Source organism: Bubalus bubalis, chromosome 13 (assembly GCF_019923935.1).
Source record: "Bubalus bubalis isolate 160015118507 breed Murrah chromosome 13, NDDB_SH_1, whole genome shotgun sequence".
Taxonomy (NCBI): domain Eukaryota; kingdom Metazoa; phylum Chordata; class Mammalia; order Artiodactyla; family Bovidae; genus Bubalus; species Bubalus bubalis.
In genome coordinates this window covers 58,080,598-58,092,235 of record NC_059169.1, presented here as the reverse complement: position 1 = coordinate 58,092,235, position 11,638 = coordinate 58,080,598, and the positions used below count along the sequence as shown (strand labels likewise).

At 49.8% G+C, this 11,638-nt stretch overlaps 1 protein-coding gene and 1 long non-coding RNA gene across 6 annotated transcripts in view; one reads left to right on the top strand and one right to left on the bottom strand.

Moving 5' to 3' along the window:
* Positions 1 to 404: 404 nt before the first annotated feature.
* LOC123328997 lies at positions 405 to 6,074 on the bottom strand. The gene is made up of 2 exons (XR_006544079.1): positions 4,274 to 6,074; positions 405 to 1,357 (listed from the first exon to the last, which is right to left on the bottom strand). It is a non-coding gene; the product is annotated as an uncharacterized LOC123328997 (long non-coding RNA).
* Positions 6,075 to 6,554: 480 nt separating this feature from the next.
* Positions 6,555 to 11,638, top strand: part of FLT1 (fms related receptor tyrosine kinase 1) — a 206,106-nt gene continuing 201,022 nt past the window's right edge. For 2 of the 5 annotated variants that reach the window (XM_025262890.3, XM_025262889.3), the window contains exons 1-3: positions 7,641 to 7,746; positions 7,804 to 7,967; positions 8,754 to 9,100. In XM_025262890.3, the coding sequence (XP_025118675.3) occupies positions 7,810 to 7,967; positions 8,754 to 9,100 (505 nt within the window). In that variant the 5' untranslated portion in view covers positions 7,641 to 7,746; positions 7,804 to 7,809. The other 3 variants (XM_044927306.2, XM_006078571.4, XM_044927307.2) reach the window with 3 other exon arrangements.

Here is an 11,638-nt window from a genome sequence, read left to right as displayed (position 1 = left end):
TGTGGGTTCAATCCCTGGTCAGGGAAACTAGGATGCCACAAGCCGAACAGCATGGTAAAAAAAAAAAAAAAAAGTTTTTTAATTATAAAAAAACAAAACAGCTACTCAGCAGACAGGCATCTGAGAATCAGGCCAGCAACTTGAGGCCATCAGCATCAGAGGACACTTGAAGTCAGACAGGAGACAAGGTCTCAAATGATCCCCTAGGGTCAGACGAAGCAGGTTTGCCCGTTGGGACAAGCCTTGGACGTGTGGCCCGTGTGGTTGGCCATTCAAGGCCCAATCCCGTGGGAGACCTGGAACTTAGCAGGCGTGCAGTCCACCCCCTGGGGATACGTAGTAGAGGACTAGGGAGACTGCAGGGGGCATGCCAAACAAACATTACCCATGTCATAAGAGCTAGCACTTAGTGTTTATTTTGGTCTAGGCACTATTATAAGTGCTTAAAAGGATTTCTCTTTTAGTCATCATGACAACCCCATTATATCATCAGCCCTGCTGACATCCCAGGATAAGGGACTGGGGCCCAAGGAGGTTAAGTGGTTTTGCTCAAGGTCATGGGTCCAGGCAGAGGCAGAGCACCCCTGGCAGGCTTGCCCCAGGAGCTGCCCATTGCCCTAGACTAGCAGAAGTGCTGGGCTTTCTGTTTTAGATTGCTTTCTGAGTGCAGGTGGCCATCTGCCCAAAGGTGGTGACGTTGACCTGACAGATCTGAGCTGACCTGCAGGCAGGTCCTTCCTAGCATCAGCTGATTCATCAGATCATCTCATGCTCATCCAGGGGATGGAGCAGTGGGTCTTTAGGGACCAGCACTCACCTTCCATCTAATAGACTTGGTATTAAGAGACCAGAAGGGCTGGGGACTAGGGAAGAAGCCGGGGGTGGAGTCTAATCCATAAGCCCAAGGAGGTCCTGCAGATTCAGGTTCACTGTAGGCAAAGCTCATCACCTCTCTGCCTGTTTCCTTAAAGAGAGATCAAGTGTGTGGACATGATCTTCTCTGAGGTTCATTTGTACTTTGAAATTTTATGATTCCATGTTTTATCTTCTTCAGTCTTCTGGAATCTTTCTTTTTCCAACCTTTGCAGCTTCTTCACGTGTTCTAGAAAAAAATCGGCCAATTGTCTTACAGTATTGTCTTTCTGTTCCTAAATTGCCTAGGATGCTTGCCAAGAAAGCCTGTTTTATTTTGCATCTGATGCCAGCTTTGCTAGATTTTGCATCTTTGGAAGTTCCAGGGCCACTCTCCTGCCTTCTGGCTGACTTTTGGTTCAGATGGTCCCACGGTCCAGGGTAGAGAGTGACTCCTTGACTTCTGCTGCTGCTGACACGTATGAGAAGGACATCTGGGAGGAGTCTGGAAGAGATGCAGGAAGGAAAGGGATGGTCTTCCACGGAAGTGGCCAGCAGACCTGCCCAGAGGCTGTGTCTGGGGAAGGGGAACTTTGGAAGACGTAAGGGCTGAAGGAGGAGAGCTCTGCTGCTCACCCAGATGTGGGAATCCAACTCATGGCTTTTAGTAAACTTCCTAATTACAGCCTGGCCATTGCATAAAACTCAGACATTCTGAGTAAATAAGATTTTGGTCCAGCATTAGGATACAGCAATCGGATGATGAATTTCTACTTCCTTAAAATGTCTGGACCTGAGCCACTGGATCACTTTAAACCCTGTCTTGGCTCAGGCAGGAAAACAAAGTAGTCTGCTTTCAATTGCCCACTCACCTCAACCTGGCGGAAACTAACAAGTCTATCCCTGCATTTCCCACCCCCGCCCCTGCCCCCATCACAACAGCTTCCCCTTCCCAGCAATGTTCAGAGATCTTGGAGTCCTCCTTGGAAACTTGGGGTTCTCTTGGCTCCTCTGTCCTCTTCACCTCAACCTCGGTGTTAATTTCTCTCTCCATCCCGTCTCCGATCTACTCACCAGAGCCACCTGTCCTCTTGGTTTGTCCTTTCCATAACTGTTACAGTTCTATCCTATTGTTTCTTTTTAAAATTTATTTTAAATTGAAGGATAATTGTTTTACAATATTGTATTGGTTTCTGCCATATTCCAGTATGCATCAGTCATAAGTATACATATGGCCCCTCTCTCTTGAATCTCCCACCCGTCTAGGTTGTCACAGAGCCCTGGCTTGAAAGATGGTACCGATGAACCCATTTGCAGGGCAGCAACAGAGACACAGACATAGAGAACAGATCTGTGGACACAGAGGGAGAAGGAGACAGGGGGACGAATTGAGAGTAGCATGGAAACATACTCAGTACCGTATGTCAAACAGATAGCCAGTGGGGATTTGCTGTGCGATTCAGGGAACTGTTGCCTCTTAATAGCTTGTTTCTTCATAGGTTTATTTAATAGTTTATTCAGTTCATTTCAGTCTTATTTCCCTTTAATCCCCTATATGCTAGTCTAACCATCCTAAACCATCCCTTCCTAGGACTGGCAGGATGGGACACATTTAAATTTACCTATACAACTGACCCGGAGAAGGCAATGGCAACCCACTCCAGTACTCCTTGCCTGGCAAATCCCATGGACGGAGGAGCCTGGTAGGCTACAGTCCATGGGGTCGCTAGGAGTCGGACACGACTGAACAACTTCACTTTCACTTTTCACTTTCATGCATTGGAGAAGGAAACGGCAACCCACTCCAGTGTTCTTGCCTGGAGAATCCCAGGGACGGGGGAGCCTGGTGCGCTGCCGTCTCTGGGGTCGCACAGAGTCGGACACGACTGAAGCGACTTAGCAGCATACAACTGACCACACACACCGGGTGGTCCAGGTCCCTCAGCCTTACCTGCTGGAGCTTGTCTCCCCATTCCCTGGTCCTCTCCCTCCTCCACTGGCCACCCCTGCCCCACACAGTCCCCCCATCGGAGTTGGGTTTCTTCCCTTTTCTCCTTGTCAGGACGCCTTCCCATCTCTGCTAACACAAATCTGATACTACCATCAAAACCGTTTCCCAGTCCAGTGATCAGTAATTCCTTTTGTGCTCACAACTGTATCTTGTTCTTGCCGTAGAATTGCTTTAATTGCAGTAAACTGTTTCCTAATGTTTCATGAAATCTGGCTGTCTCAAACTGTAAGGCCTTTGAGGGCACTCGTTAAATCTTCTACGCTACTGTTTTCAACAAGACTGGCCCAGGATTGTGTATGGGTGCAAAAAAAAAAATTTTTTTTTCTCATTACTGAATGAGAAAATACATTTTCTGGATTATGCACCACAACACAAAGCTTTTCCTTCTGATCGGTTGCCAGATCACTGTTGGACTAAGCTGGTGCAAGTCTCAAGTGAGGCGAGAATATTAACTTGTGTGTGTGTGTGTGTGTGTGTGTGACTGTGTGTGTGTTTGTATATGAAAGTGGCTTGTAGGGAGGAGAGGAATGGATACGGAGTGTCTGTATGTGCCTAACTGACTAAAAAACATTCCAGTGTCAGATTAAATTCATTTTGGAATTATTTATAATGGTGAAAGTGAAGTGTCCAGCGGAAGGATAGTATTTCATAGCTATTAAATATAATAATTATGAAGGCTCTATAGAAACACAGAAAAATGCACTCTCTGAGAAAAGAGTAACATGAAATATACCAAAGACATCACAGTAGGTTTGCTGAGATGATGGGGTTATGATTCATCCCCCAGCCCTCTCATCTTTGCATTTGTCTAAAATGTTTTATAATTAAGAGTATATTAAAAGTGAAAATCAGTTGTGTCCGACTCTTTGCAACCCCGTGGACCATAAAGTCCATGGAATTCTCCAGGCCAGAATACTGGAGTGGGTAGCCTTTCCCTTCTCCAGGGGACCTTCCTAACCCAGGGATCGAACCCATGTCTCCTGCATTCCAGGTGGATTCTTTACCAGCTGAGCCACCAGGGAAGCCCAAGAAAAGTACAGTGGGTAATCAATCCCTTCTCCAATGGATCTTCCCGACCCAGGAATCGAACCAGGGTCTCCTGCATTGCATTTGGATTCTTTAGCAACGGAGCTATCAGGGAAGCCCTATATTAAAAGTAATGTCATTAAAAAAGATAAGTAAAAATCAGTAGCCGAAAGTTATAGACTGAGATAAAACTAATCTTTGGCAAAAGTTGTTCAATCTACTGAATAGATAACCATTATGTAGGCTTCCTTAGCCAGCTGCTTTTCCTTTAGGTATTTGTCCTTTTTCTGTTTTGCCTTTTCTCCTGCCCCAGTCTTCTCTGATTATCTCCTTCTGAGCTTTTTTTTTTTTTAACTTTCCTAAAATACCTTGAATAAAACTCACCTGTTTTATTACCTCTTGCAAGGACCATTCCTGAATAATAACATGGTAAATGGTTAAAAGCTAACACGCAGCCTCCCATGGTGAAGATGCAGCTGAAGATGCCTGCATGAGTGCTCAGTCTTATCTGACTCTGCGACCCCATGGACTGCAGCCCACCAGGCTCCTCTGAATTTTCCAGGCAAGAATACTGGAGTGGATTGCCATTTCCTTCTCCAGAAGATCTACCCGATCCAGGATCTCCTGCATTAGCCGGTGGATTCTTTACCATGTGCCACCTGGGAAGCTCACAGCTAGAGAAAATGACACAGAATACTTTGGTTTACTTAACTTCTGCAGACTCCTCCCTCTCTCCATTCATTGAACTTTGCCTTAGGCAGTGATTTTAATGATGAGACAGAAGGCACATTTATCCTATTTTTTGGATAATGTGAAGCAGGACGTATAGAAAATGCGCTTAATGGCGGAATTGGAGATCAGAAAGATTTCAACAGGCCAGAAAGATAGACTAAATGAAACAAGAACATTTAAAAAACTGTGTCAAAGTGTCTGCAATATGGGTCATCAAACACTATGACTGGCCCAGTATAGGGAGACCACACGGCTCCCGATGAAAAAGCCTTGGGTCTTTTAACCAAGAGCATGTCCCGAAAGCCTCCAGGGTACAAAGTGGCTGACAGAAAGGGCTCCTTTGATCTTAGGCTGCAGTAACAAAAGTATAGTGAGCTGGGAGACACAGGCGCTAAAAGAAGCTGCCTGAATCAGTCAAAATGAGATAAACAGCAGCAGCACCAACCTAGGTGAGGAACAGGTGGGCAGGGATGGAGTGAAGCAGGTGGAGCCAAAAGAAGAGTGGTGGGTAGGTGGAGGTTCCTTAAGGAACTCCATCAGAACTTATCAGCATTGGAGAAGTACCTGCCTGGTGAATTCAGCAGTTTCCCTACGGAAGATTGTGAGCATGTGCTACTCAGATCTCAGAGGCTGAGCTGTGAAGCAGAGATGTGCTGGGAGATGGGTTTGTTTTTGTTTTTTTTTTTCATATAACACAGAAGGGTTTTAAAAAGTCATTTGGTTCTTGTAACCAATCACACATAAGTATGCTACACAGTGTGTAGTGTGGAGCAGTTTTTCTTTGCTCTGAAGCCACCTAACCTACGAGGGGATGAAGAAGTCCTGACTGAGCCTTTGTGACTAGAAGCTGATTGGCTCCACACTTGGTCCACTGAAGGAGGACGAGGCCCTGGGTCCCCTCCTGCCTCTCACATGATGCTCCCATATCATTGTTCGGTCTTGAATATTAAAGCTGTTGGTTTTACCAACAGTCTGCCTCTGAATAGGAATCCTCAAGAGAATGTTTGTAGCTGATAACAAGAGAGAGTGTCTGGTTTTGCAGGAGATGAAATGTTCTTTTGTATCTGAGCAGGAAGCAAGCAGATAGTGTATTTCAATAGCTTTTTATACCCACCAGGCACATTGAAATTGATCTTTTCCATCACTATTATCTATAAAACCCCTTTCCTTCGTGATTTAGTTGGAAGAGCGCTGCAGCCTATTTTCATTCAAAAGTATTATCTGTTTTCAGTGGGGAGGGCTGTGAGCCATACCTTTATTTTCCATCATTTTAGCTTAGCTATTTGTTTTTCTCAATGCTAAAATTTATGAGCTAGAGTGAAATGAGAACAAAACCTTGTGACAACTTGTAGCATCTTGAGTTCTCTGTGAGGAGGCTAATACAAGTAACAAAATAAGAAATAGTAAATAAATTGCTGACTACAATTAGTTAAGTCGCTCAGTCGTGTCCAACTCTTTGCGACCCCATGGACTGTAGCCCACCAGGCTCCTCCGTCCATGGGATTCTCCAGGCAAGAATACTGGAGTGGGTTGCCATTTCCTTCTCCAGGGGATCTTCCCAACCCAGGGATCGAACCCAGGTCTCCCGCATTGCAGGCAGACGCTTTAACCTCTGAGCCACCAGGTGGCCATCAACTATAATTAAAAGCCTGCAATTTTCAAAAGGATAGTTGGGAAATTTGTGTGAGATCATTCAATGCAGAATGTTTTTGGTATAAATTAAGTTAGATTCCACTGGGACTCTTTAACCTTAAATCGCTGAGCAATATTCCAGGCTTATATGGGCTTTCAGGTGGCTTATGGGCTTCCAAGGTGGCTCAGTGGTTGCTGAATCTGCCTGCCAATCAACGCAGGAGATGGAGGAGATGCTGATTCCATCCCTGGGTGGCGAAGATCCTCTGGAAGAGGGCACAGCAACTCACTCCAGTATTCTTGCCTGGAGAAGCCCATGGACAGAGGAGCCTGGCGGGCTACAGTCCATGGATTTGCAGAGTGGGAACACGACTGAGCGACAGAGCATGTACAATATACTAGTATTGTTGATGGACGTCTGAGGTTATGAAATTGTTTCAGCTGTCCATCAAATAACCCTTCTGGCTTCACAAATAAACTCGACGTAGATTCATTTCTGGCAGCAGGCATGTGGAGGGCTGTGTCTCAAATAGCATTTGAAGGGTTGTAATAAACTTTTATATTGTCCTATGGACTGCTCCCGCTCCCCGCCGCCGCCACCAACACACACAACCCCACCCCGGAGTCAGCTAAGTGTCTTTCCTAAGAAACATTCCTAAGCTCTTGGAAAGACCGCCTCATCTCTGTGCCCATCTTGGACTCAAGCTCCCTCCAGCACTGGCATCCTCGAACTGTCATGTCGTATACTCTTGACGCATCAATCTCCTCTCCAGAACTAAGCCCCTGGGAAGACATCTTCCCATCTCAGCGTTTGGGGCCCTAACACGATGCTCGGCTCCAAGAGGCGCTGTAGAAGGGCGATGCGGAGCCTCTTCTGGGGATAGAGCATGGGACGGACAAGCAGCTCTGAAGTGAGGCAAGGGGGACACCTTGGCTCTGCGGGTGTGTCCCAGACTGTGACCGAGGGTGGAGGGATCAGTCGCAAGAAAGATCAGTTATCAGCCTCTAACCCTGCGATTCGTAATTAACGAAGTGTTCGCGGAATGATACTGCGGTTTTGAAGGAGTCAAGCTTGAGGGAGGAGAGAGAAAGAGCCAGGGAGAGGGGAGAGGAGCCCCGGAAAAGCAGCAAAAGTGGAGAAGCCGATAGGCGCGCCCAGGTTCCGCGGGGTCTTTCTCTCCTCGGAGCCGCGTGGGGCTCCGACTCCCGCGCCCCAGCGCTCGGTGCGCTGTTCCCGCGTGGAGCGCCCGCGGCGGGGACCTCTCCTTGCACTGCCACCCACAGGTGTGGCAACTCCAGGTCTGCCTAACCTTGCCAGGCGGGAGGCCGTCCAGTCCTTCAGGAAGAGTCGCTGGCCCCGGGTTTAGGAGCCTTCACACTCCTTTTATCGTGACTATCTGGCAGTTGCAATAGAAGTATTTTTCAAACCAGCGGTATTTACAGGGGCAAGACTGGGCTGCTCCGTGGAGCCTGGGACCATATCGGCCTATGAGGTAATGGAGACATAATTGGGGAACAAGGTGGAATTAGTGTCATCCCGAATGATTTAGTGCCTCATGTTAATTTCACTGGGTTTTGTTCGAAGAGCAGTGGAGTCACTCGCCTTGCGGAGCAAGCTGCCGTCAGAAAAGATTCTTTTCGAGCATTTAATCAAGTTCAAGCACTCGGCCCTTGAACGTTGCAGGAGCAGCTTCACGTTTCGGCCTTTGAAAAGGTATCGTGATGTTATTGCTTGTTTTGCTTCTAGAAGCGGCGGGTTTAGGAAATGACTTGGGCGGGTTCATCTGTGAGGCCGAAAAGACACTGACGCGCTCCCCAGGGACCCCGGCGGCTTCGCGGTCATCTCGAAGGTGCCAGCCAAGCGTCGGGTCCCGCGGGCGTTCCTGGCGCGGACCCCTGTGCCCAGGGTGTCCGGCGCCGTCCTAGACGTCTGGGGACAGTCGGGGGAGTCGCGGGCGCGGAGGGGGCGGGCGGTGGGACGGCGCGGTAAGAGCATGGAAACGGGGAGGGAGCCTGCCTGCGCCTCGCCCCTCCGTGCCAAGGACACCGTCTCGGAGGCGCGGCTCGCTTCCCAGGGTCGGACTTTCCGCCCCCGGAGCCGGGCAGTGGAGGGCCAGCCCCGTCCCCTTCCCAGCTTCGGGCGGCCCCCAGAGCTGAGTAAGCCGGGCGGAGGGAGACAGCAGGGATTTCCTGAGAGCGAAGGGGAGGAGGAGGGGAGAGGGGCGAGGGGCAGGAGCCCGGAGCCAGGACCCTGAACCTGCAGGTCGGTGCCCCCGGGGCGCCGCCGCCCGCGCCTCCCCACGCGCGCTCCCGCCCCCGCCCGCCGCGGCCCCCGCCCACTCCCGAGCCGTAGGGAGTCAGGTCCCGGAGGAAGAGGGTAGGTGGGGAGGCGGATGAGGGGTGGGGGACCCCTTGACGTCACTGGAAGGAGGTGCCGGGGTAGGAAGTGGGCAGGGGAAAGGTTAAAAATCGCCCCCGCCCTCGGCTCCTCTTCATCGAGGTCCGGTGGAGGCTCGGAGCGCGCCGGAGCGACACTCCTCCTGGCTCCTCCCAGGCGGCGGCGGCGGCGGCGGCTCGGAACCGGCTCCGGGGCTGGAACTCAACGGCCAGAGAACGCCGGGCTCCGAGGATTACCGGGGGAAGTGGCTGTCTCTCGCTGGGGCTGCGGAGAGGGGCGCCCGGGGAGCAGGGCCGGCGGCGGCGGCGGAGCGAGAAGGAACCGGCTGCGGTGGGCGCCAGCTAGGAGCGCGGGCACCGGGCGAGCAGGCCGCGTCGCGCTCACCATGGTCAGCTGCTGGGACACCGGGGTCCTGCTGTGCGCGCTGCTTGGCGGTCTGCTGCTCACAGGTGAGGCGCGGCCGGCCCCCCCGCCCCCGGGGGGGGGGCCGGACAGGGCTCCGAGGGGATCGGGACACTAGTTGCGGTTTAGCCGCCTGGGGCCGTGATGTCCTTTCTCCTCCCGCAGGCCGTCGGGGTGGGCGCCCCCGGAGAGCCGCTATTTGGGGTCCGCGAGCATCGCCGCGCTCGGCTCCGCGCTAAGGCGGCCCCTTGGCGCCTGGAGACCTCCCGCAAGCCAACTGACCCCCACCCCGGTTCTGGGCTCAGGGAGTGCCGTGAGCTCGGACCTGCCAGACATCCAGAGCCTGTTCCCAGAGGGTCTGGCCGGGTCCGCGGGGGTCCCCCCGGAACAGCGGCTCCGAGGATGCCTGCGAGGCTGCCCGGGGGCTGGGCGATGTGGGGCACTGACGGCGACGTAGCGTCTCCGAGGGAAGGAGGTGAGCCCTTGGGGAGGGGATCGCGTGCCCGGCGGGAGCACACAGATCCCAGGAGATGGCGACAGCTGGTACCCTTCGAGCCACTCAGGGCTCCCGAGCCCGCGCGTCTCGGGGAACGTTCCCCGGCGTCGACTCCTCGCCGCCGCTAGTTGCTCGCGGGGCCTGAGCGCGCTGCGCGCAGCCAACCGGAGTGGAGACTCGGCCAGGGGTCTACTCGCCCAGGTCGCTGACCTGAGTGACCTTGACCGCCGACGGCAGTCGAGGACCCAAATCCCGTTAAGTTTCAGAATTGCAAGTCTAGTTTTTTAAGTTCTGAAAGGAAACGATTTGGAACAAAAGATGCGATTTGAGGAATCTGTGAGGTCCGCGCCTTTGCCCGGTGTTGGGGAAACTGGCGGCGGGACCCGAAGGTTGCCCCCGGGTTAGTGTGGAGGTAGCCCCCAGCGGGGCGCCAAAACTCGAGGGCATTTAGGGGCTCGAACTCGCCGTTTCGGCTCAGTGGCCAAGATCCCTAGTTCAGCCTCGGTGGGCGCAGGGAGCCAGGTTTTGGAGCGCCTGGCTTTTAATCGTCCTGGGGCAAAGATATAGTATGAACTAAAATGCAGTAACATAAAATAAGTTATTGCAAAGATTCTTGAGAAGGAAAGCGAGAGGGCTGGCATATATATTTTTTAATGTTTGTTAAACTCAAAAGGTAGTAACAGTTAAATATTCTTTCTCAGTGGGAAGGCTAGTAATCCTTCAGTTTCTAAATAACAAGTAATGCTTCCAGTTAGATGGATGAAACTGTTAAACCGAGAGGCAAAACGGATTCGTAATTGGAGAGAACGCGCTCTAAACTGGAAGTGTTGCTAAAACAACTATATTAAGTGGAGTACTGCTTTTTTACCTCAAAAATACATTTGGGGGTTTGCAAAGTCACGATATTTTGAAATATAATTGCTTGGAGCATTTTAATTACATGAAGTCCATCTGTCTATTATGTAAAAGTAAATCTAGGTAAATTACTGTGAATCCAAAACATGGAGGAAAATGTATATGGTTTATTGGATTTTCTGCTTCACACAGATTTATTTTGTTTCAAAAACTAGCAAAGGATAGCTCGGTTCATGGTTAAAAGCAGCTTAGATCCGTGGAAGCTTTTCCGAACCGCAAGTGAGATTCTCTTATGATTCCTCTTCATTTTACTTAAATGAGGCAGAAATCTTGGAACTCTTTTGTGAATTAAAAAAAAAAAAACATTTTTATACATATGTGTTATAGGGAGAAAGCGGGAGAGAAACATTGGCATGGTGAGAATGTCTTCACCTGCGTGTACCGGAAACGTTTTATCAGCTGCTGGGGTTTCTAATTGCTAATGGGGACTTTGCAAACCTCACAGGCTTCTCCCCAGGGTGCACAGCTGTCTCCCTGTAAGATAATCAGCTACCTAATTTCTAAACTTCATCAGGGCTTTCAGACTGACGAAGGGGCTCCTGTCTAGGGAACGGTGTCTAGATAGGGGCCAAGTTTCTGTTCTGTGGATTTTTCAGGTCCCAGCTCTGCTCACTGTTGGGTGCTATGTAATTTTATGAGTTATTAATAGTGTGTGGGTGTGCACTGAGATATAAAATAATCAGAGGTTCTTTAATACAGAAGAGAACGGCCTTCCCCTGCAAAAAATATATTTACCTTCTTCCAAATATCCTGGGAAATAAAAACACATCAATAATTCAGATACTTCCAGGTCCTCTTTATTGCAAATTCTTCCTCTAAAGAGGATACTAGTCTTCATTTCTCCAGCTCACAATCTCATTTTCATATTTTAAGGCACCACACCTTTGCGAAAGCCACAGACCCTTTTGGTCAACTCCCCATTTTTCTTGCATTTTTGAGCAGCTAACATGTACAACTTGCTACAACTAATTGGAAATACCTCACTCGCAAATTCCTGAGGGGAGCTAATGATATAAAATCAAAATGTACATGACAAAAATTCTCATTTCCAAAATGAATGTAACCTTTCAAAAGCCAACTAATTTGCATAGCAATTTTTCTTGTTTTCACCAAAGTTTATGAAGCCACACTTTCTTGGTTTTGTTTTCCCAGAATTGCACGTTTGGAATGTTAA